The following is a 25,300-nucleotide window of genomic DNA, read 5'->3' as shown; positions in this document are numbered from 1 at the left end:
TGTTGTGGCCCTCGGCTTGGTACCCTAGACATAATTCAATGTTGTGGCCCTCGGCTTGGTACCCTAGACATAATTCAATGTTGTGGCCCTCGGCTTGGTACCCTAGACATAATTCAATGTTGTGGCCCTCGGCTTGGTACCCTAGACATAATCCAATGTTGTGGCCCTCTGCTTGGTACCCTAGACATAATTCAATGTTGTGGCCCTCGGCTTGGTACCCTAGACATAATTCAATGTTGTGGCCCTCTGCTTGGTACCCTAGACATAATTCAATGTTGTGGCCCTCGGCTTGGTACCCTAGACATAATTCAATGTTGTGGCCCTCTGCTTGGTACCCTAGACATAATTCAATGTTGTGGCCCTCGGCTTGGTACCCTAGACATAATTCAATGTTGTGGCCCTCTGCTTGGTACCCTAGACATAATTGAATGTTGTGGCCCTCGGCTTGGTACCCTAGACATAATTCGGCCCTTGGGGAAAACTAATTGGGGAACCCTGAAATACGGCATCCTGCTCCTGCATACTATCATGTCTGTCGGGTGCAAACCTAAAAAAGTTACTTTTCAAAAAAAAAAAAAAAAAAAAGGCGAGCTTGTAGATCTGCTATTTTTTGAAAAATCATGAAAAATGTGCAACTGCAAATCATTGAATATTTTCATGTTCAAAGCAAACCTTTGTCACTCAAATCTTTTCTACTGGGGTGTCCCTGGAACAACACATTTTGAGATGGTGGTCCACAGCAAAATATCTATAATTTTGGGGGGTCCTTGACATGCAAATGTTTGAGAACCACTGGAGATAGAAACATGAGTTTTATTATAGATTTGGGTCAATATTTATTCAAAGACTTGAACAAATTGTCAAAAATAGCAGATCTAAAAGCTTGCAGTGTGGCACTCTGTACCACGCTGTGACCTTGTAGATCTGCTATTTTTTTTAAATAGTTAAAGCTTGTAATAATGCGTTCCAGGTCTTAATGGGTTAATTTACTAAAAGAATATATGAAAAGTTTTCAAATGGAGATAAGGTTACTTTCCACCAGACAGCAACAATATATTTATGAACTCCCGTCTCCATTCCTCCCTGCTGGAAAGCCCACATCCTTCCGACCAAGGACCTTTGCCTTTACTGTCCCTAAACGAACTACTTATACCCGTAATCAGTTGTATTTAACACAATATTATGTCGCAAGCATGCAGAGCTTCCATTTCTGCAATCGGTGATTTCCCTTTTCGTCGGGCCAACACTTTCGGTTCCGCTGGTGATAAACATGATGGCTTCAGTTAAATGAATGCATTTTTAGTCTTACGTTGTGTCTGTTGGCATAACGGTCTGTGTGTTGCATACACTTCATCCTTATTTTGTTTTACGTTGTGTCTGTTGGCATAACGGTCTGTGTGTTCCATACACTTCATCCTCATTTTGTTTTACGTTGTGTCTGTTGGCATAACGGTCTGTGTGTTCCATACACTTCATCCTCATTTTGTTTTACGTTGTGTCTGTTGGCATAACGGTCTGTGTGTTCCATACACTTCATCCTCATTTTGTTTTACGTTGTGTCTGTTGGCATAACGGTCTGTGTGTTCCATACACTTCATCCTCATTGTGTCTGTTGGCATAACGGTCTGTGTGTTCCATACACTTCATCCTCATTTTGTTTTACGTTGTGTCTGTTGGCATAACGGTCTGTGTGTTCCATACACTTCATCCTCATTTTGTTTTACGTTGTGTCTGTTGGCATAACGGTCTGTGTGTTCCATACACTTCATCCTCATTTTGTTTCCTGGCTGTCCTGGAAATCAATTTTCAAACCAAAAAAGTTTCAATCGTTCACGGGGAGAGAGACTGGAAGGACGCAGTTCGGTCCCACAAATCAATGTGTCTAAACGGACGATCGATTTCAAGCACTTAATAATGATGGTACAGCTGTGTCTTGTTCTTACCCATGTAGAGGACTCCATCAGAGCTGCGACAGGGAGAGGCTTGGACCAGCTCTGGGATGGTGAAGGGTAGTTTCTGGATGAGAGGACAGAACACAGAGCAGCAGGAGCAGTGTCAGAGACAAACAAACCACAACACTGTGATCATATAAACACATCTTTACCAATACATTTCAAAAACCTTTTTCAGAATCTTTAACCCAATTTCCAGGCTTATATTAATGCTATATCCTATATAATCAATCATTCAGTGCAAAAATAAAGCATAGAATGGTATTATGGTATAATTCTGTTCCAAATTGTGTGGAAGATTTGAGCATAGTGGATACTAGCTTACACTTCCTCACCGACGATTCACGCACAGATTTTTCTAATTTCAACATATTTCCAGGAATGTCATGATGACCGTGGGAACCCTGTATAAAACATGTAGGCTGCACAAAGCAACCCTGCTGACAACAGGAAAGCCCTGCCGTTGCACCTGATGATAAGGATGCACTACTTTGTGGATGACTTGCATGTACCTGTGGTGAGGAGATGACATGCTCTGCTGCCTGGAAAGAGGAAACTAAAGCTCTGTGTGTGTGTGTGTGTGTGTGTGTGTGTGTGTGTGAAAGTGGAACGCCTTAAGCATTATTATGTTATACTTTAAAACATAGATATACAAACTCACAGCGAGCTGCAAGCTTGTAGATCTGCTACTTTAAAAAAAATCATGAACATTTGTGCAAGTCTTTGAATATATTGACCCGATTCTATAAAGGTCCTCTAAATCCTTGGTTCTCAAAAATGTTTCATGTCAAGGATATCCTCAAAATTACATGCATTTGGCCGCGGACCCCCCATCTCAAAATATGTTGCTCCGGGGACCACCCCAGAAGCAGAGATTTGAGTTAACAAAAATTTGCTTTGAAAAATGTACATTGGCACGATTCTTCAAAAATAGCAGATATGCAAGCTCATAGCGTGGCACTCAGTGCTGCACTGTGAGCTTGTATATATATATATATTTTTGGAGCTGTGTGGAACAGAGCTCCGCTATGGGCAGGAATGTGTGTCCAGTCTCACAAGTGAGAATTGTCCCGTTGAGTTTGAACAGGATCTGCGCATGCGCGACACACGCACGCAGACGCACGCACACACACACACACACACACACACACACACACTTAATAGTTTTCAAACCGAAATCGCGATGCGAAATCCCGCGATTAGCGAATCGCAAAGGCCACGGTTTCTCTGCGAAGTAGACTTCCCAAGCAATATGGAGACGTTTTAATTTTTGAAATCCATTCATAATTGACTAAGGAATGATCAAATCAAACTGTGGTGACTTTCTTTGCTTCCGAGCATCCACACGCTGAAAGTGAAAGTGAATTTGGCACAGTGGCCACTGTGCAGGACTCTGCCAGTGCGTGGGAACTAGGGGTGCTGCAGGTGTTCCAGCCCCCCATGGGGAAGTTTTCATTTTTTTATTTAAATAAGAAAAGAACAAATCAAACATAGCAAAAATACGTTGCCTGTTGTTGTAGTTTTTTATTTATTCATTTATATATATATTTGTATTTATATATAGATATTTCCATTATAAAATGGATTAAAAAATTATAAAAAATATTAGGCCTATTATTTTTCAAACATAGCAAAAATATGTTGCCTGTTGTTGTCGTTTTTTATTTATTCATTTATATATATATATATTTTATATACTGTATATATATATATATATATATATATATATACCAGTGGCGAATTCTCAGGACCTTCAAGGTATTCAGAGAAGCCCCAGGGATCCTCAGAAGAAAGAAAAAAATATTTTTAATAATAACTTTTTTAATTACTTTTATTTTTTATTTTTTTATTTAAATTAATTAAAATTGTTTGTGTTGGTAATCTGTTAAACTGCACTGTTTCGCTCGCCATACTCATTGTAGTTGTTTCTGCCCCGAGTTCTGTGCATTGGGAGTGTTTTTGTGCTGGGGAAAATAACAGCCAATCAGAGATTGTTTCTACTGAGTCACTGGGCAGAATAGCCTCATACGTAAGTATTCCAGAAGTCCCTCAGCCATTTCAGTCACATACAAGCGTATGCAAGCCTCGGTGTGGAATGTCAGTTTGACCAACCAATCATATTTCGAGCTGTAGTCAATGGGCGTCGTCTTCAGTTGTCAAGGGTATACGGAAGACCCACGACTCAACCACCAATCAAAATGAGTCGAGTGACTACTGGCCAATCATAACACGGCTTTTCTGGGACTTGGAGTGAAACAACAAGCATGCTTCACACTCACTATGCGCAACACGTGAAACTTGTAAAGTAAACAGAAGGGACATGGCTGCAGCTGGAGTGAACGTTGTGGATGTATTATTATCAGTGCCTTTTTCAAGAAGACTGTTTTATGAAAAGATGGACAGAACTTAAAAGGAATGATAAGCTTTATGAACCCATCATTGAGAAATTCACCCAAACGGACAGGAGGATGTTTTTCTTTTCTTCAAGTGAACAACTTCATTGGTGAGAGAAACTAAATTAATTTATATTGCTGGATATGACAATGTGCATTTAATTTCCATTGATTGATTGAAGAATGTATTAGACGTTTTCATGACAGTACAAATCACTGGTCAACTAAAAGGAGATCCTAGTAAACTTTACAGCTTATTTACACAGGAACCACGTTATGTATCTCATATAACATTGAAAGACAGACTGATACACTTAGGCCTGTTTTTGTCTATTTAATGTGGGTCTTTCTTGACGTGGTCTTTCTTTGCATTGATAACTGGTGTTGTTACATGATGGTGGACAGTGCGTTTTGCTTTGTAAAGCGCGCTATGTTAAATGGACGTTTCGATTGGTTGCGCTGGTTGTGTCTTGTGTGGCTCTGTCAGCGCACATCTATTTAATCCTTATATTGGCATTGGTTTGGAAGTCTTGGTTTGGAGTATGTGTGTAGTGCTAGCGTGCTTGCCTTGTACACAGTCTGCTGTTCATTGTTAACCAGTTTTGTAAAAGAAAAAGAAGGATGAAAAAGGCATACAATGTGCGCGGGGGGGGGGGGGGGGGGGGGGGGGGGGGGGGGCGGCGGTGCGTCCCCGAAGGTCCGGTCCCTTGGGGCACGCATCGCCACTGATATATACATATTTCCATTATAAAATGTATTAAAAAATGATAAAAAATATTAGGCCTATTATTTTTTCGCGGGCGCGCTGCTCACACACACACACACACACACACACACACACACACACACACAGCTCCACTTCGAACCGAGGTTTGATTTTTTTTAATAGCCAAATAATAGTTAAATAATGATTAAAGCCCATTTAGGCCTACAATTATTGAATGTTTACCGAGTGCCGCGCTGCGAGCTTGTAGATCTGCTATTTTTGAAAAAGTTGTGAAAATGTGTGCAAATCTTTGAATATATGTATTTTCAAAGCGAACGTTTGTAACTCAAATTTTGCTTCTGGGTGGTCCCTGGAACTAGATATTTTGAAATGGGGGTCCGTGGACAAATACATATCATTTTGGGGGTCCTTCACATGAAAAGGTTTGAGCACCACTGACACAGTAGTCTCTCAAGAACAGACTAACTGAGCTCCAGTTAAGTGAAAAAGGGACCTTTTCTTTGACGATGGCTAGCCAGATTGCTGACATAGAAACATAGGTTTTTTCCAAAAATCGTAGAAGGATTCAAGGATTCAAAAGACACTTATAGAATCGGGTCAAAATTCAAATTTTCACGATTTTTCAAAAATAGCAGATCTACAAGCTCACAGCGCGGCACTCGGTGCCGCGCTGTGAGCTTGTAGATCTGCAATTTTTTTTATATTTAAAGCATAAAATATTGCGTCATAATGTGTTCAGGCCTAAATGGGTTAAAGTGGTTAAAACGATCTCCTTACGGTCAGGCCCTCTTTGTTCTTCCCTCCCAGAGAGTACAGACTGCCATCGTTGGGGTCGGGGAGGAAGGCCGGTCTGTCAGGGGGAGACAGAGAGAGAGAGACAGAGAGAGAGAGTTATTGTCACTGGTCGTCTCCGTACGCGTAATGTTGTGACTGGTTTTATGTTGTTTGTATCAGGGTTCCCACAGGGTTCTTTACCAATTCATTTCTAAAACTTTTCCAGAATATTTAACCCGATTTCCAGGGCTATATAACAACAATTCAGCTCAATAACGAGTCGCTAACTCCTATGTGAAAATGCCCAAAGACAGGTAGTGTATGCCAGTGGTTCTCAACCTTTTCAGGCCGTGACCCCCGGAATAATCATATTTGGACTGGGGACCCCGGCACCCTGACGAGCACTAAGAGTAGAGGAATTTTGTATAACACGGTTTTATTGTGAAAATAGCAGATCTACATGCTCACAACGCCATTGTGAGCATGTAGATCTGCTATTTTCACAATTTCTGCCTATATTTGCCAATTGACCAATATTTAATTCGTCATTTTGGAGGTATTAAAAAGTCCTTAAATTGTCACTTTAGTAATGTGAAGATACCCTCTATACACTTAAACTTTATGTTGGTTTGTTTACTGTTGAGTGAGAAAACAATGTTTCACATTAAGTTAATCATCTGGGGACCCCCCCAAAAATAATTTGGGAGCCCCCCTGGGGGTCCCGACCCACAGGCTGAGAACCACTGGGTTAGTTCATTGAAAATAATGGGTGGCGGCTGTTTTGACGCGCGCCTTCCGCAGCCGGTGTGTGTTCTCCTTTATCATGCCAATAAAGCTTTTTGAATTGAATTGAACTGAACTGAGAGAGAGGGAAAGAGATATGGGGGAGAGTAATAGAGGGAGGGAGGGGGGAGTAAAACAGAGAGATGGAGAGAGAAGGATAGAGGGCATGCTCGTGACATCATCATCATAAACGGAAGTGATGCGGGAAGCCGGGAACGCCTACTGAGTGGCAAAAGAAACTTCTTTCTGGCCTTGACAGCCCATACATCCAAAAAGTCCTATCTGAATGCATTAAACTATGTTGAACAGCGTTACACTTTGCCACTTGATTAGCCACTTAATTTATGCATGCTCTATGAGTAAGAGAGAGAGAGGGGGGGGGGGGGGGGGAGAAGGAGATAAGGATGAGAGATGATGGGCTAAGTTTGAGAGAAGTAAAAGATTAGGAACATTAAAGAGTCATGATTACACCCTGACAGGCAGGTTATCACACTCAAAGCTTGAATGGAGTCCCAGTGCAGTCACATGACCAATGACAAACAAGCACGTCTGATTAGGAGATGTGTGCCCTACCAAGACTACCTACTGCTCACGCGTGTTTACTTCACACACACACACACACACACACACACACACACACACACACACACACACACACACACACACACACACACACACACACACACACACACACACACACACACGTGTAGACCAACAATATGCTGTGCTCAGGGATCTTTGCCAACATGTACGTACGTGACTACGTGCGTGTGTGTGTGTGTGTGCGCGCGTGCGTGTGTGTGGGCACAATAATGATACTCACTCTGCAACATACGTGGGGACCTGAAGAACAGGATCTGGATTGGAGAAGGAACAAGGAACACATTTTAGAGGTCATTAAAAGCCATTCAGATCAGGATACGCAAATCTGTTGTCACATTAGTGTTTAACCACTTTAACCATTATTTAATGATGTAACTATTGAAAAAATAGCAGATCTACAAGCTTGCAGTCTAGCGCCGAGTGTCACACTGCAAGTTGGTATATCTGCTATTTTTATTTTTTGAATCATGTGTGCATGTGCATGTGCAATATTTTTTCAACCAGAGAATCAGTGGTTCTCAAACGTTTTCATATCAAGGACCCCCAAAATTACATGCATTTGGCCGTCTCAAAATATGTTGTTCCAGGGAACCCCCCCGCCCAGAAGCAAATATTTGAGTTAGAAATGTCACGATTTTTTTTTTTTTTCAAAAATAGCAGATCTACAAGCTCGCAGCGCAGCACCGAGTGTCGCACTGTGAGCTGGTATATCTGCTATTTTTTTAATAGATAAAGCATTAGATAATTCTAGGCCTGAACAAAAAAAAAACTAAAAAAAGCATGCAGATCGCAGCTTGTCTCTGTCAGGATTGAGCAACACCAGAGCTTGGATGATGGTTCAATCACACAACGTTGCACAACAACCCTAACCCAGTTCAACCCAACAACAACAAAAAAGAAAGTGTTTTCACGCGGAGCAGCAAAGCATAACAACAAAGAGACACAGCCAGGCGCCTGCTAGAGATGGGATTTATGGTTCTTTGAAATGAGCCGGATCTCTGGGATCCCTTCCTTTCAAAGAGCCGTTCAAAAGACTGGCTCATTCTACTAGTTACTTTGTAGATTTTGATTATAATTACAAATAACATATACATTTATTTCGGACATATATAGGTACAAACCTGCCATTTGAAAATAGCCGATCTCCAAGCTCACAATGCGTTGCAACGCGACGCATTGTGAGCTTGTTGATCGGCTATTTTCAAATTATTTTTCTACATTTTACTCATTGGAAAACCTGTGAAACAGGACATTCTGCATAATGAGTATGTTCTAATATTGGTACTTTAAGTAGGCCTACATGTTGATACCAATACTTTTTTTACTTTTACTCAAGTACATTAACATTCCAAACTTCCACCTTTGCAGTATTGATATTTTTACTTGAGTAAAGAAATCGAGTACTTTTCCCACCACTGTTCATTAGAAAGGAACGGCTCCCTACTGTGAACCAAATCCTATCGTTCATTTCAAAGAGCCGTTCAAAAGACTCGATTCGTTCGCAAACGTCCCACCTCTAACGCCTGCGCAAATAATATAAACTCTCCCGGACGAGACGCATTATTGGGGAAGTTACTTTGAAAGCGTCACTTGTACAGTTACAAGTAACTCACCATGGCAGTAACTTGATCAAGTTAAAGTTATACCCCTGGAGAAATGTAACTTATAGTTTCAAGTTACATAGAAAAAGTAACTTGAGTTACTTTTTTTTCAGCGTTAAATTGAGATTGTTCATTTGGTGTACATGAAACAAAATATAATATCCTACAAAAAAAGTCACGTGCCAGCAGAAATATGCCTCTCAACTGAGTTTTATGTTTTATTTCAAAAAGGTTGACACTTTCTTTAGTAAACATCTGTGTTCCTAAAATTAAGTTAAAAAATAAGAACATTATGATCTTTTGAGGACATTTGATCGTCAATCTTAACAAAACTTAAATGTAAAATGATAACTTCACTCGTGGAGCGAGAAACACAATGCCAGTTTGTCTTACATAAGCCTGTTTTCCACTGGCCCAACACCACACCACACCACCCCGCCCACTTGTGCCAGGTTTTCCACTACAAGGACCTGGGTAGAGTCGTGTGAAAGTGGTACTAAACGTGGTACTAAAAAAGTATCCAATCTAGAGTAGGTCTGAGCTAGGCCAAACAGGGCCAAACGCGTCATAATGACTAATCACTCACTGACTTTTCATTTAGACCACCAGGATATAGTTGTAATACATGATAATAGATGATATTGCGTTATAACCACTATTATAATCTATTATAGTGCATTATATCATAGTAATACATTCATACTTTATAGTGTGTTATAATCAGTTATAATCCATTATAGTGTATTATAAATTAAGATAGTTGTAATACAAATGTATATTGTATTATAATCACAGTTAAAAAGGGTAAATTTGTTACCAATAGGGGTACTTTTGTGTAATGGAAAATGTAGATATTTGTATGAGGTGTAGTGTGGTGTGGTGCTAAAGCTGCAGTTGAAAAGGGGCTTTAGCGACCTGATACCGGGTCATATTGTGACTGTCCCCCCAGGTAGAAGATGACCCTCTGTTTGGTCAACAACACAAACACGCGCGCGGGTGTTTCACACACACACACACACACACACACACACACACACACACACACACACACACACACACACACACACACACACACACACACACACACACACACACACACACACACACACACACACACACGTAATAAGGCGTTGTGCAGACACAGCATTTTACGGTTTAGTCATAATATAACCCTTGAAGACAGGAAATGGGATTTGGAGTTGCAAAACATAGTACGGTTGTCCTTGTGTATATTTTAACCACTTGATGGCAAGCCCACAGAACGGCTTGTAAATATTGAAGTGGACAACCCTACTGGCCAAAGCTGGAACTATCGTTGATTTGTCACCTTTACAACGAGGCACAGCTTGTAAGCATCGGGCATTCGAGACATGAGCTACACAGCCAAACGACCAAAATGTTACCAAAATGGCTTGCAATACTGTTCTCCTGGCATTTACTCTCGTTTTGGGCTTCCCTGACACTGAGCTTAACACTAATAGTGCCTCTTAATCTGAAGGTTGCTTGGTGCCTCGGTGCCACGCCGTTTCCTCCATAGGCCGCCGCTATTATTTTGAAGGGCTGGAAGGGGGTTGTTTTTGTTTTTTTGGATTATCACTTGACGGCAACGATTACGTCATCTAGTCACATGACAGTGTGGGTCCAGAAGAGAATCATGGCTGCGCCCATCCCGAGGCCACAGTGTGCAGAGTGGAGACCCCTCTTTGTATACAAATGTCTGTTATGAGTTAATGAAGACTCTTTATGGGCCTCTCAATGGATTTACTATGGAGGAGCTTCACTTCGCGTGCACGCCCGACGTGCGTGTTAAACAAATCGCGGACATTACCGATGCGGGCGGGAGCGGACCGACGTACTGTAAGTAATTATACCTTTACTGTATATACAGTAAGATTGACAGTCCTCACCGTCAACGGCGCCATGGTATTAACCCTTTCAATGACGGTGAGCGCCGTCAACAGCAGCAGAACAGTTAAGTGTAAAAATGGCCAATATGTGTTGTTTTTTTTGTTTTGTTTTTTTCGTTTCTTTATTACTGTGGGAGAATGCAATCATTCAATGAACTAAGCAACAAAGGTGAACACCAAAAGAACAGTATTGCAGGCCTGCCAGGCCATTTTGACCATTTTTGGAGGGGCGCTACACACACGTTTGGTTGTGTTGCTCATTCCACGAATGCCAGATCATTACAATATCTACCTTGTTGTAAAGGTGACAAATCAACGATAACAATGATAGCAAACACAATACCATTTGACATAATTAAAGGGGAGACATAATGGACCGAATGTTGGCACATTTTGGGACGGCGCTACCCACACGTGTGGCTGTGGTGCTCATTGCACGAATGCCCGATGCTTACAAGCTGTACCTCGTTGTAAAGGTGACAAATCAACAATAGAAATTATATAAAACACAATACAAATTGGTATTATTAAAGGGGATATATAATGGACCGAAGTCAAGTTTCCTTTCTTTTGGTGCCGAGTTTATTTATTTTTTGTTTTAAGAAATAGTGAAAATCCCAGATCTACAAGCTCACAACTCATCCCATCGCAAGGCATTGTGAGCTTGTAGTGTGTATATATGCTATTTTGAAGTAGGGCATTAATTTACAGTGGTTGCCCACAATGGCTAGTCAGTCACCCAAAGCTACGATATACTTTGTCTGATAATAGGACATACAGAGAATAGCAAATCTAGACGCCCATGGCATTTTGAGCTTGTAGATCACTTAGAGCTATTATTCATTATTGAGCTATTATTATTGTCTCCACCAGCCGAAGGCTGAGGGGAGAGTATGTTTTCCTCTCCGTCCGTCCGTCCGTGCGTCCGTGCGTCCGTCCGTGCGTCCGTCCGTGCGTCCTCGCAGTTTGTGAACACCTAATCTCAGTCGCCGTTGGCCCGGACGCTGCCAAAGTGAGCACACACACTCCCTGGATGCCAATCTAGAACCTCTGCCTTAAATATTTCAAATGGGCTTTTTCTAGCGCCACCTAGTGGCCGATGTTCGCAAGACACATTTCTGTGCAGTACTCTTACAGATTTGGTCAAAAATCCTACAAATCGGTAGGCAGTATCTCGACAGTCATGTGATCGACACGGATTTGTCCGATTTTTCATATTCCATCCTGATTGGCTAAGATTGGCTTCCAAAGTTTGTAGGATTGAGCCGTTTGGAACAAAATGCCTCAAATCCCAAACGCAAAGTGCAATTATCATGAAATCGCGCACACACGTTCCCACTAGGTCGAAGAAGAAATGCCACTTCAAATTTTTGAAATCAGCCTCATGGTGGCGCTATAACAGGCCGATTTGTGGTTTTACCTATAACTCCATCGATCAGTTTCAAACTTTGTAAGCGCATTCCCTAGAGGCCAAGGAAAAACCCTTTCCCTGCATTTTTCACATCAGCCTTTTATAGCGCCACCAGGAGGCCGACTTATGTAAAACACAATTTTTCCTATTATTCCTTGAGATTTTTCTCCAAAAATCATGCAAATCGGTACACAGTATCTCTATAGTCATGTGAGCAAGTCCGATCCGTCTGATATTTCATATTCCATCCTAATTGGCTAATATTGGCTTCCAAAGTTTGCAGGATTGCTCCATTTTTGAACAAAATGCCTCAAATCATCAACGCAGCTTGCAATTACCGTGAAATTTGCCACACATATTCCCACTATGTCAAGGAAAAAATGCTACCATTTTCACATTAGACTGTTATAGCGCCACCAGCAGGTAGACTTTAGCAAAATACATTTTTGGAACACAATGCTTCAAATCATGCATGCAGCGTCCGATTGCCATGAAAGTTCTAAGGTGAAGAACATATGCCACCCTTTTTACATTGGCCTATTATACAGTAGCACCACCAGGACGCAAGGCCTGGTGGAGACCTGTGCTCGGAAGAGCACTGCTTCTAGTTATAATTATTATTATGTGGTTGTGGTTGTTTTTGATTGTTCTTTTATAAATGCTCATACACTCCCCAATCAATTATGGCATGTCCAGCACTCAATGTTAAATCTTTGCCTGCTTTGAGTCTTTGACCCAAATATGGACACGTCGAGGTTGCAAAGTGATGAATTAATTTATGAAGTCCTTCCAGGAAACAGCGGTGCTCTCGTTGCATGCGTGTCCAGAGTGACTGCAGCCAGTTGGTTTATCCCCAGGGCCTCTACACTACACTACTACACACACACACACACACACACACACACACACACACACACACACACACACACACACACACACACACACACACACACACACACACACACACACACACACACACACACACACACACACACACACACACACACACACACACCCCTCCCTGTGGTGTGAACTCTCAGGGTGGGGACCAGATGGTGTTGTGCCGGGGGGGGGGGGGGGGGTCAACGGGGGTTGGGTGGGGGTTGGGAGGTGGAGGGATTACCACAAGGTGTGGATGACCGTTGTGCCGACGGAGCATCAACATTCATTATAACGTGGCTAATCACAGGGGCAGTAGATCGGCTATTTCCACAATCATCTGTCCCATTTCCCCCATGTATGCCCTCCTGATTGGCTACCACTGCCTTCTAAGGTTTGTGTGTGCAACCTGACGGTCGCTTATCTCCTGATTAGGGAGTCTTACTGGTATATTTAGGTTATGTGTCTGTTATGTATGTCGGTTATGTATCTGCCATGTGCAACTTCAAAGCCTACAAGCCAAACAGAAATGAATGACAAACACAATTAAATCGTTAATCGCAATTATTTGAGTGACAAAATGATCGTCACGTAAAATGTCATAGTGGTGACAGCCCTAGGTGTGTATGTAGTTTAGTGGTTCCCAAACTTTTTTGTATTTTTTTTTAATCCAAGGCACCCTTACATAATCATTTTCACTCTCAGCACCTTATATTTATAGCATATCGTCGTTGTCGGGTGGAAAAAAAAAAACGTTTTGTATTTATCATCTATACAATGTACTAAACTAGTGAAAACAGCAGATCTACAAGATCTTGTAGATCGGCTGTTTTCACAGGTTTTGTGCGACAGTCTTGTATGATGAAGCAGGGCAAAAGACGTCCACATTTGAAAATTGGAGATATGAGGTTTCTGCAGTGACGATATTTTAGTGATTACGTTGAGATAATTGCCATTTTGGTTGCCGTCACGGCACCCCAGGGTGCCCCGTCACCCACTTTGAAAACCCCTGATGTAGGTTATGTGTGCCTGGCTGGAACCTGGAGAGCACCACCACCACACCACCACCACCACCACCACCACCACCACCACCACCACCACCACCACCACCACAAGTGAAGCGTTGACCCAGAAGTGTCCAGGTCCATATTCAGGAGCTGCTGCTCCACAACACAACATGGGACAGGGGAGGAAGCAGCCGTTTTGGATTTTAATGGATATTAATGTGTTGTGGGGTATTAGGTGTACCGTCCGTCACCCATTAAAAACAGGGGAAGCATCTGTGTCATTTTACATTTTAGATTAGAAAAGAAAAGAAAAGAAAAATACAGAACTTCTTGAGGTAGATGGTAGTCGACTTTCATATGCTGCTATGGCCGAAAATCCCGGAAAAATCCTGTTGTACCGCCCTGCCATGCCTGTAGAACGCGGAAATTTCCCGTTTTTGAAAAAATAATAAAAAAATAATAATAATTTAAAAAATAAAAATAAAAATAAATAAATTTGACCCCAAAAAATGTAGTAGGCATGATAGCGATCGCGAAATTGCATGTTTAACCCCCATAGCAAACCCATCTTTCAAACATGGCAGCCATCTTTGTTTACATTTTAGGAAAACATAATGGCTGTTATCTTATGAATGCCTGAACGGATTTCCATTCGGATTTTTTTTGTTTGAAAGCTGTGAGCAATGTGGACACACGTGGTGCATTATCTAGGCATGGGTGTGCATGATCCGTGCACTATGAATTACATGGACGTCTATGGAGACAGGGGCATATGAGAGTACGAAGGTATCGTTAAATGGCAGCAAATGAGTTAGGCCTGCCTTTGATGTTTTCACATTATATTTACAAATAGGCCTTTAAAATAACTAGGAATAATCCAAAGTAGGAAGGATACACATAAAAGTAACGTTGGTGTACTATCGATACTAATGGAAGTCATATTGAAAATCGATACTATATTCAAAATCGATACTTTTCGATAAATCGATATTTTTGACAACACTAATGTACAGCAACACACGTCTTTTGACTCTTTTCAGAAACTCTTTTCATGCTTGGCATGAAAACGTTTCAGAACTACTGATTTAGAAGGTATATGCAGAATCGATCTCATGTCTTAAATCATTTAAACCGGGAACACAAATCTGTGGAACTCTAGATTTTATCCATTGTTTCATGCTTTAGCTGTTCAAAATAGCAGATCTACCAGCTCACAGCACGGCACCGAGTGCCGAGCTGCGAGCTTGTAGATCTATGTTTGAAAAGTCTTGCAAATCTTTGAATATTTTTGACCCGATTCTATAAATGTCTTCTAAATCCTTCTTCTGAATCAGTGGTTCTCAAACATTTTCATGTCAAGGACCCCCAGAATGTGTTGTTCCAGGGACCCCCCAGAGGCAAAGATATTTGTTCAAAATATAGCAGATCTACAAGCTCACTTTAAGAACAGAGAAAAGCGCTATATAAATCACAGCGTCTGTGCCACGCTGTGAGCTTGTATATCTGCTATTTTTCAACAGCTAAAGTATAAAATAATTCCAGATATTAATTAATGGGTTTAAAGGCTACAATGGGAAAAAGACCTGCATGTATAATGTAAGCTTAGAACCTCCGACAACCGTCTTCTTTTAGACACACTGAAATGACTAATGTAATTAAGATCCATGTCATTAACGGCCACGTAATTAACGTCTCTAGGCCATGCATACGAGGGGAGCCTAATGTAAAGCGTTAATGACACCATGTGCTTAGGCAGGCAGAAAGGTTTAGATAGCAGCCTGGGTGCACACAGCTTTACCCTGGCCCACCACCACCTTGATTAGAGAGCATTTCTGCCTCCGTTATCTGTTAATGATTGCCCGCTTAGCATGCCTGACAGCCCGGGCCTTTCACTGCATTACTTACTACTAATGTGCTGCTTTTAGTAGTGGAAGATTCAGTTTTTGTTTTTTTTTGCCCATGAAAGATTGCGGTGCATCTTGGGAATGGGCTAATTGTGTCTAAAAATACATATTTAGTCACTTGTACGCATGGTCGCCACCCAATGAAATTGAAATCATTAAAATGGCTAAAACAATAGAAAGCAGTAAATTAACCTTTTTAACTACAATCCATTATTTCCTTGGCGACTAATTCTCTAGATGAATAAATTTGTATTAATTGAGAACCACAGTGTATGTGTCAAAGAATCGCCACGAAGCAATGCCAATTGAAGTGTTATAATTGACTAAATCGATTAGTCTCATTAAGTAATTCAACCAAACATGTTGCTCGTTTTGTTGTAAAGCGACTTTGAGTACAGAGAAAAGCGATATATAAATTAGATGTATTCTTCTTATTAATATTAACCAATCATACTGTTTCTGAACACTAGAGCCTGACCAACATACTATTAATCTGGCCAATACTGTATATTGGCCATTGTTTGACTTTTTGATGTCATTGGGATTGGCCAAATACAGTTTGTGTATACATATTTGTATCTATCAAAATGTTATGTGTGTTCAGTCTTATTCTAAATCAGGGGTCTTCAACAGGGGGTCCGGGACCCCTAGGGGTCCTTAGAGTTACTACAGGGGTCCTCCAAATCGTTGAGTGATGTTAACCACTTGAACCCTAGCATCCATATTCTGAGAGAGGGCGAGATCATTTAGCGACCTACAACCGGGTCGCGACGTGGTCGGTAGTTTTCAGCGACCGGGTCGCAAAATCGAGCGACCGGGTCGCTAAATGGAGCGACCGGGTCGCTAAATCACCGACCGTGGCACTAAAGCGAGCGACCGGGTCGCTAAATGGAGCGACCGGGTCGCTAAATCACCGACCGCGGCACTAAAGCGAGCGACCGGGTCGCTAAATCGACCGACTGGGACGCTAATTCCATCGACCGGGACGCTAATTCCACCGACTGGGACGCTAATCCAGCGACCGGGTAGGTAAATCCACCGACCGGTGGTCGCTTCCACCGACCTACTAACCCTAACCCTAACCCTAAACCTAACCTCAGTAACCTTACCTCAGTTAGGCTAACCTGCCACGCAACCTCCCGACCGTTACCTCAGTTAGGCTAACCTGCCACGCAACCTCCCGACCGGGTCGCTAAATCACCGACCGCGTCGCTAAATCACCGACCGCGTCGCTAAAGCGAGCGACCGGGTCGCTAAATCGACCGACTGGGGCGCAAAATCTTCCGACCGGGTCGCTAAATCTACCGACCTAAAACTGCAGGCAGGTCGGTAGATTTAGCGACCGGGTCGGTCGATTTAGCGGCGCGGTCGGTGATTTAGCGACCCGGTCGCTCGATTTAGCGACCCGGTCGCTGAAAACTACCGACCACGTCGCGACCCGGTTGTAGGTCGCTAAATGATCTCGCTCCTACTGCATATTCTGAGAACTTTAGCCAAAAATAGCCAATCTACAAGCTGACAAAGCGCGAGGCGTTGTGAGCTTGTAGATCGGCTATTTTCGGCAAAGAGGTTTGGTGTAGAGGGGAAAAAGAGCAGAATAAGTACCGAGTGAAAGGTCACGTTTTTGAAGTATTGACGGTTCAAGTGGTTAAATATCTGAAAACACAAATTGACATGAATCCAAAATACACTGATGATTGTGTTGTCAAACGATGAAACTATATGGAATCTATTGACAGGTTGTGGGGGGTCCCTGCTTCATCTCTCTCTCAACTAAGGGGTCCTTGGCCTGAAAATTATAGGTTCTCAAATTGCTGCTCTTTTTTGGACAACATATCCATCAAAACATCGATATTCAATCGACTGGGAAAAAAAAGCATCTGAATCAGAACTCCCAACAAATCCGCCATGGGCGGGGGCTCTACCGAACATCGCATTCCTGGGATGCCCCGTCACAAACTTTCTCACACAAAAAAAAGTTTGCAACCAACAAAAGAGACACAAAAAGAAAAAACACACTTAGTGTTCAGTTTCAAAAAAAGGAGCGAGATCTCATTGTCCTCCCTGTGGCACCCCTTACAGAGGAGCTTTGTTCTCCTGAAGGAGTGTAACCCCAACGCAACGCAGGGCCTCCGGAAAGAAAGAAAAGAGGCACGTAAACAAACAGGTGCAACCGAGTTGCAACCGCAAAGCAAAACCCCTGGCTTCTCCCCTTACCGCTCGGCGTTGCCATGTCTGCAACGATTATAAGCCGCTTTGGGGCTTGTTTTTTCCCTGCAAAGTTGCTTGTAAATATGGATAGTTTGCAGGCAGCGTTTATGTATTTGTTTCTAAAGTTTGGTTGCTTATTTGGGCTTGTTTCCTTATGCTGTTCATGTCAAGGAAACCTCCAAATGTAATGTATTTGTCCACAGACGCCCCATCTGAAAATGTATTGAGTCCATGACGTCCACATACAGGATTTGTAGACTCACCCCCAAGATGTTTTTTGAAAATAATACAGTACTTTCAAACAGTCGATAAAAGTGCATGGATGCTTCTTTTGGGGCCCGTTTTCTTGCACCTTAGTCTGCTTTGTTCCTGACACAGAATCTGGCAACGATGCCTCTAACTAACCTTCTTTCAGAGTCTATTTTCTTATATTTTTATCCCACAATTTTGTAAGCCATTTGTCACCCAGCGCCAATTATCAAATGTAATCCTGGACGCTACACTCCTTTTGCCAACCTGGGGAGAGCAACGGACTGACCTCATGCTCCCTTCTATGCACGAGGAGTCCAAGTTGCTTCTTATCACCTGCCAGGGGAGAGCTTCCCCAGTAGGACGTAGCACGTGGAAGGAACACGTTATTCCAACCGGTTCCTTTCCCCTCCATCAGGCTCCCCAGGGCTGGCCAGGGGGAGGCAGTATAGAGAACAGGATTACTGCAAGTACCTACCCTAGGAGACACGGGGAGAACATGCAAACTCCGCACAGAAAGGCCCTTTTGCCAACCCCACCCAGGGTGTGGGCACTGATGACGCAGAGGAGAGAACACACCCCCAGCGCCCACGACGTCCCCAGCGGGAATCGAACCCAGGACCTTCTAGCTGTGAAGGCGACAGAGCTACTGACTGCACCCCCTGTGCCCCCGATCTCTGACTAACCTTCTTTCAGAGTCCATTTGATGAATCCTGTGTTGATTTTGTCGACAAACTATGACGAATTTATTTTAACTAAATAAAACTAAATAAAAAAACTAAATACAAAGTACACTGTAATGACTAAAACTAAGACTAAATATATTGTCAATGTCGTCAACAAAATAAAAACTAGACTAAATGTTGGGGAGGGACTAGTGCTGAAGAGTCATTTTATGTTTGGTTGCTCTCAGGTGTCGCAGGCTGAATATAGCAGATCTACAAGCTCACAACGCGTCGCGATCGGCTATTTTCAGCACACAACCAAGTGTAAAAATCAGTCATTACGATGCCATCAAGGCCTGCCAAAATTAATTTCAGTCGACTAAATCAACTGTAGATTTCGTCGCCTAAAATCTTATGATATTTAGTTGACTAAAATTAGACTAAAACTAAAACTTTTCAGGAGACTAAATTATGACTAAAACTAAATGACATTTTATTCAAAAGACTATGACTAAAACTAAATCAACATTTGCTGTCAAAAACAACTCTGATCCTGATCTCTGACTAACCTTCTTTCAGGGTCCATTTGATGGTTCCAGATCTCTTGCTGACGGCGTGCAGGTTCCCATCCAGCGTGGACACAAAGAGCAGGCTTTCAGGGAGGGAGATGGTGCTGGCACTGCACAGGCCCTGAAACACAACATATACACAGGTTAGATAGAATACATAATTATGTCTCTCCCCCTTATGTCTCTCCCCCTAACATACAGCATATCACGAGGAGAACGTGAGAGAATATGGGTATCCATTAGGACAGGTTGAACATACATGTCATTTAAACACTCTGGACGGAAAGGGGACACAGCAGACGCACTGCACAAGGAACCGGTGTGAACTTGTAGATCGGCTATTTTTGTCAGAGATGTTTGATCTAAAGGTCCACTAGTTCCACTTGTACGCATGCGTACAGTACACATACTAGGGCATTAACGAAGAAGTCGATAAGTCGACTCAGTCGACTTCATTACACAAGTCGACTCCCACCAGAGAAAGTCGAAAGTCGAAGCCTCTATATATTTGACAATTTGGACAATATTTAATTTGCCACTTTAGAGGTATTAAAAAGTAAAGTTAAATTGGCACTTTAGAAATGTGCAGATACCCTCTATATACACTTAAAACTTTATGTTGGTTTGTTTACAGTTGAGTGAGAAAACATTGTTTCACATTAAGTTAATCACCTGGGGACCCCCCCCAAAATAATTGGGGGGGTCGTGTGTGATGTGATGTGATGATGACGTCATCGAACGATAAAGTCGACTTCAACTCAACTTGTTACTGAGTCGAGTCGACTTGCAAAAATCACATGTCGTTAATGCCCTAACACACACACACACACACACACACACACACACACACACACACACACACACACACACACACACACACACACACACACACACACACACACACACACACACACACACACACACACACACACACACACACACAAATGTCACTTCAAATGTGTGCTGCACTCCTGCATTAAGCCCATTATAAAGAAAGATAAAAAGAAAATCGTCAATTACTCAGAGATGATATTGAAAGTGTTTGCTGTTATTATCTTGCAGCCAGCTAACGTAATCATCCTTCCACTGTGACAGAGACAGATGTGTGATGTTGGTGAGCACCAGAGGAATGCTAGCAGATGGAGAGAGAGAAGGAGACTGACTCATTAACCGGATACGGTTAGTGGTTAACCTGATGCTGGCGTGTGTGCACGCATGTGTCTGTGTGCTTCCCCAATACTCCAGACATTGTCATGATCAATGAATAGTTCTGTATGTACATGGAAACCTGCTTTAGCTACAAATGGTCAAATATCAGCCCCTTGCAAATACCATCTATGCTTGTGGTTATAATTGTAAAATTATAATTTTGATATTTGGTAGCCTAGGGCATGTTCATAAAATGTGTGTGAGGACTCCAACTTGCTGGACTGGCAAAAAAAGCAGCAAAACAATTGGCTAAGTTTTGGCTCTGTGTCATTTTATTTGGAAAAGATGGTGCCATCTATATCCATAGTTTGTGTTTCATGATCTGCCCTATAGCATAGAGAATTAAAGACATTATCTGTGAACATGATCTTTTGTACTGTACTGCATTGCCTTGTATTACTATTGGATTTTGATGATTTATGTCTCTAATCGTAATCCAATAAAGGAATTGTGTGTGTGTGTGTGTGTGTGTGTGTGTGTGTGTGTGTGTGTGTGTGTGTGTGTGTGTGTGTGTGTGTTTGGGGATGGGACTATAAGCAATATTATCGTTCATCGTGATAAAAAAAAAACACTCACGATAATCGTATTGTGGAAATTTAATTTACCGTGATATTGTCCTCTGTCATGCACTGGGATCAATTCACCTTTTATTTGCCGAGCTGCATATCCGGTACCACTTAAACCCTCTATTGGTAAAACGTACTTATAATATACCTACTCGATACGGTCTTCTTCCCACGCTCTATCAAATGTCTTAGCCAAAAAAATAGCCGATCTACAAGCTCACAACGCGCTTGTAGATCTGCTATTTTTTTTTTGGCAAATCATGTTCCGCCCCAGGATAATGAATTTTGATCATCGCGATAATAGAGTAAATCGCGATTTCTTTTGTCACAATAATCGTGATATGTCGAACTCATCATATCGTCACAGATCCCTAGTGTGTGTGTGTGTGTGTGTGTTAAAGACTGAGTGCAGCAAAGGACTGGTGAGGGTCCTCTTGTAGAGTGCAGCGAGGTAGAGCGAGGTAGAGCTGCATGCGTGAACTCTTTGAACAGGTAGAGTGAGGTAGAGTGTCAGAGGTAGAGCTGCATGCGTGAACTCTTTGAACGAGCGTTAAGATAACAGTGGGAACAAAGTGGGAGATAAGAACACCAGGGTCAACACTGAGGGGAACGGTGGGTGGGTGGGTTGGTTGGTTGGTGTGCAAAGAGAAAGAAAAGTGTGAAGCTAAACACGTGCGGTGCGTACCACAACAACACAGTTGATGCCCTCCTGAAAATACTAAATCGGTTCCGTTTAACCCATTGAGAGTAAGATCTGAGGGCTGATCATACAAATGCCTTAAATCTGAAGTTTTCAAGCTTTTCCGTTGCCGAGGACTCCCCAAAACGATATGTATTTGGCCACATTTGTCATGAAATGTTCAAAGTAAAGATAGCACATAGTACAAAATGGTAAATGGTGCATTTATATAGCGCCTTTATCCAAGGCGTTTTACATACACATTCACACACACATTCACACACCGATGGCAGAGGAAACCATGCAAGGCACCAAGTCCAACCTGCTCACACTAACTCTGGGGATCGAACTGGGAACCCTTCGGAAACCCTCCTTGTTCTAAGACAGCAACTCTATCCCTGAGCCACAGTGATGTGCTGTGAGCTTGTATATCTGCTGTTTTTTTTTTTAGAACCACTGTTCTATAAGCCACTGTTCTTCTGAAATGTCCTTAGTTCCAAATGTCTGTCCGCAAACACACACACACACACACAATGCAGATAAGAGTTGTTTCTTGTACTCATGTCTCACTCAGTGAGCACAGATGAACAGTGGGCTGGAGTTGAGCTGAACTGCCCACGTGGTAGCCTGTGCTCTCCTATCTCTACTCAACTCCCACTCAGAGACTTTGGAGGATCAAGTAAACATTGGCCAGGCTCGCAGCGCAGCGCAGCGCAGCGCAGCGCAGCGCAGCGCACAGCACAGCACAGCACAGCACAGTGGGTTCAGCACAGGACAGGTGAACTGAATGCATGCATAAGAGGAGGAGAGAGCGGACACGACTTAACACCAGCACCGTGAGAGACGAGGAAACGTGAAAGAGAGACAGAGGAAGCTCACATATCAATTGTGGATGCACTCAGGGCATGACATCAAGGCTTCTCCTGTTGTCCGGGACAACCAATACATCTTCATGGTCAAGTTCATTCAAGATGTAAATTCACCTTTTCTATGAGCTTTGTGCTGTATGCAAAATATGGGCTGCCGCTACTATGGATTATTAATCGTCAAATAAAGGAAAAATATAAATGGCAAGTGACTTTTGAGCCTGGACAAGTGAATGAGAAATGTACTTGTCCAAAGGACAAGAGCCTCAAAACGTTAATGTCAAGCCCTGCAGAGATGAGATAAAAATGAAAAAAATGCTCACAATAAATCACAAAGCGGTTAAATATTCACAAGGCACTACAGACGCACATTACGTTGCCAGAAATGCTGGTCCCTGGTTGGGCTACGAGTTTAAACTAACACAGAAACTGACATACCTACATACAGTACATACCTACATACAGTACATACCTACATACATACAGTACATACCTACACACGCAGCCGAACGAATAAAATCCTGGGTACCGAGGCTACTGTATTATTAACGTAATTCATTGATTAATTCATTAATTAATGCTAAACTGGAAACTGATACTACCGGGTGGCCTGATAAATCAGTCCGCACATTACCACCCCCTGTAGTGTGTGAAGAGTCTGACGCTTGCAGCCAGGCAAACTACCGGGCAGGCACCCTGATTCTAAGGGTGCCCGGTGGAGGCTCAGCCGGTTGTTGCGCTGATCACGTGCTTCGCAGGCCAGGCCAGGAAATCAAGGTTGGAGAAAACTGCTAACTGGGCCCCAAAAACAGGGACACCCTTTCTAGTTTATTTTCCTTTCGAGTTGTTTTTTTTTTTTTTTGCACTGACTTTTTTGACACCGCACTATTAGTTTGTGTTAGTAGTTTGGGGGTATTTTTGCTTGTGTTTGACATGACAGTGAGATACTTGTTGCACTAACTAGCATTGACTGCTATGGTCACTTTTGATTTGGACACTGTACTATTTTCATAGTTGTGCTTAAGGACACTTTATGTTCCCTCTCTTGGTGTACCTTGCTCTTTACTGTACTCTGTTCTTGTTTTTCTTTTTTCTTACTTCTCTGTAACTTTGTAAATAACCTTATACTGCTGTGCTGCCTCTGGGCAACTGATTGTCCCCCTTGGGATAATAAAGGTATCTATCTATCTATCTTTCTATCTAGGGTCCCTGGCCACACCAGTCCAGGCCAGGCCGCCTTGAAAATGACTAAATATAAGAACTAAAAGACTAACAGATGCTAAGACATTATGATGGTTGTCTATGTAGTGCATGAGGGGGCAGCATTACATTGTGCCGCAAACCAAACCCCAGCTGACCAAAACCTCCGGTTTAATGTGACTCAGCCATGAGTGGGTTAGACTAGCGTGTGTGTGTGTGTGTGTGTGTGTGTGTGTGTGTGTGTGTGTGTGTGTGTGTGTGTGTGTATGTGAGCTTGTAGATCGGCTATTTCCAGTGCTATCGATGTTCTTTTTAAAGTATAAAGTTGTCAGATATGTCACATTTCTTTGTATATTTAGGTTATGTGTCATATCTGTCATGTGCAACTTTCAAAGCCTAAAAGCCAAACCGAAAAGTAATTGTCAACGACAAAGAAGACACAATTAAAATCGTTCATTAATAATCGCAATTATTTGAGCGACAATTAATCATCATGTAAAATGTCACAATGGTGACAGCTGTCCACCGTAGTGGAACTGTTCAAACAACACTACAGCAACTGAGCTGTGGACTTCATGTTGTTTCTGGCACTAATGATGCAGGCAGAGGTCCAGCTGGGGGGGGGGGGGGGGGGGGGGGGGTTTACCGACAAGATCCAAAGCAGTCAGACTACTTGAAACCAGCATAGCCCCCAGCCGACGTTAATACTGTAATGAAACACAGCTGTGTTTCTTTCATGTATACAGTAGGTGTAAATGGCTGAGAGAGAGAGAGAGAGAGAGAGAGAGAGAGAGAGAGAGAGAGAGATGCTTAAGTATTAAGCATATGCTGGGGCGCAAGTAACAAAGTATAAATCAAGCCTCACTCAGGCTTCAAGGGGGTCTATAATTAAGCCCCTTTTCGACTGCTGCTTTAGCACCACACCACACCACACCAGACCACACCACATAAAAATATATACATTTTCCATTACACAAAAGTAACCCTATCTGTATTCTGTAACAAACAAATTGACCCTTTTAACTGTGATTATAATACATTATAAATTTGTATTACAACTATCCTAATTATAACGCACCATAGAACAGTGAAGTCATGACGTGACTCGCTCATCCCCCGGTTCCAATGAAGTAATTATCTATGGA

The 25,300-nt window shown here is 42.3% G+C and overlaps 1 protein-coding gene across 1 annotated transcript in view; it reads right to left on the bottom strand.

The window, feature by feature from the left end:
• ern1 (endoplasmic reticulum to nucleus signaling 1) overlaps nucleotides 1–25,300 on the bottom strand; it is a 99,150-nt gene that overhangs the window by 63,693 nt on the left and 10,157 nt on the right. The window contains exons 2-5 of the mRNA XM_080724762.1: nucleotides 19,636–19,756; nucleotides 7,453–7,486; nucleotides 5,850–5,922; nucleotides 1,944–2,016 (exon numbers count right to left, since the gene is read on the bottom strand). Of these exons, the coding sequence (XP_080580888.1) occupies nucleotides 1,944–2,016; nucleotides 5,850–5,922; nucleotides 7,453–7,486; nucleotides 19,636–19,756 (301 nt within the window). The remainder of the gene's footprint in view (nucleotides 1–1,943; nucleotides 2,017–5,849; nucleotides 5,923–7,452; nucleotides 7,487–19,635; nucleotides 19,757–25,300) is intronic.

This window comes from Nannobrachium achirus (genome assembly GCF_963921795.1).
Source record: "Nannobrachium achirus genome assembly, chromosome: 4".
NCBI classification, from domain to species: Eukaryota; Metazoa; Chordata; class Actinopteri; order Myctophiformes; family Myctophidae; genus Nannobrachium; species Nannobrachium achirus.
This window is presented reverse-complemented; position numbering and strand designations above follow the sequence as displayed.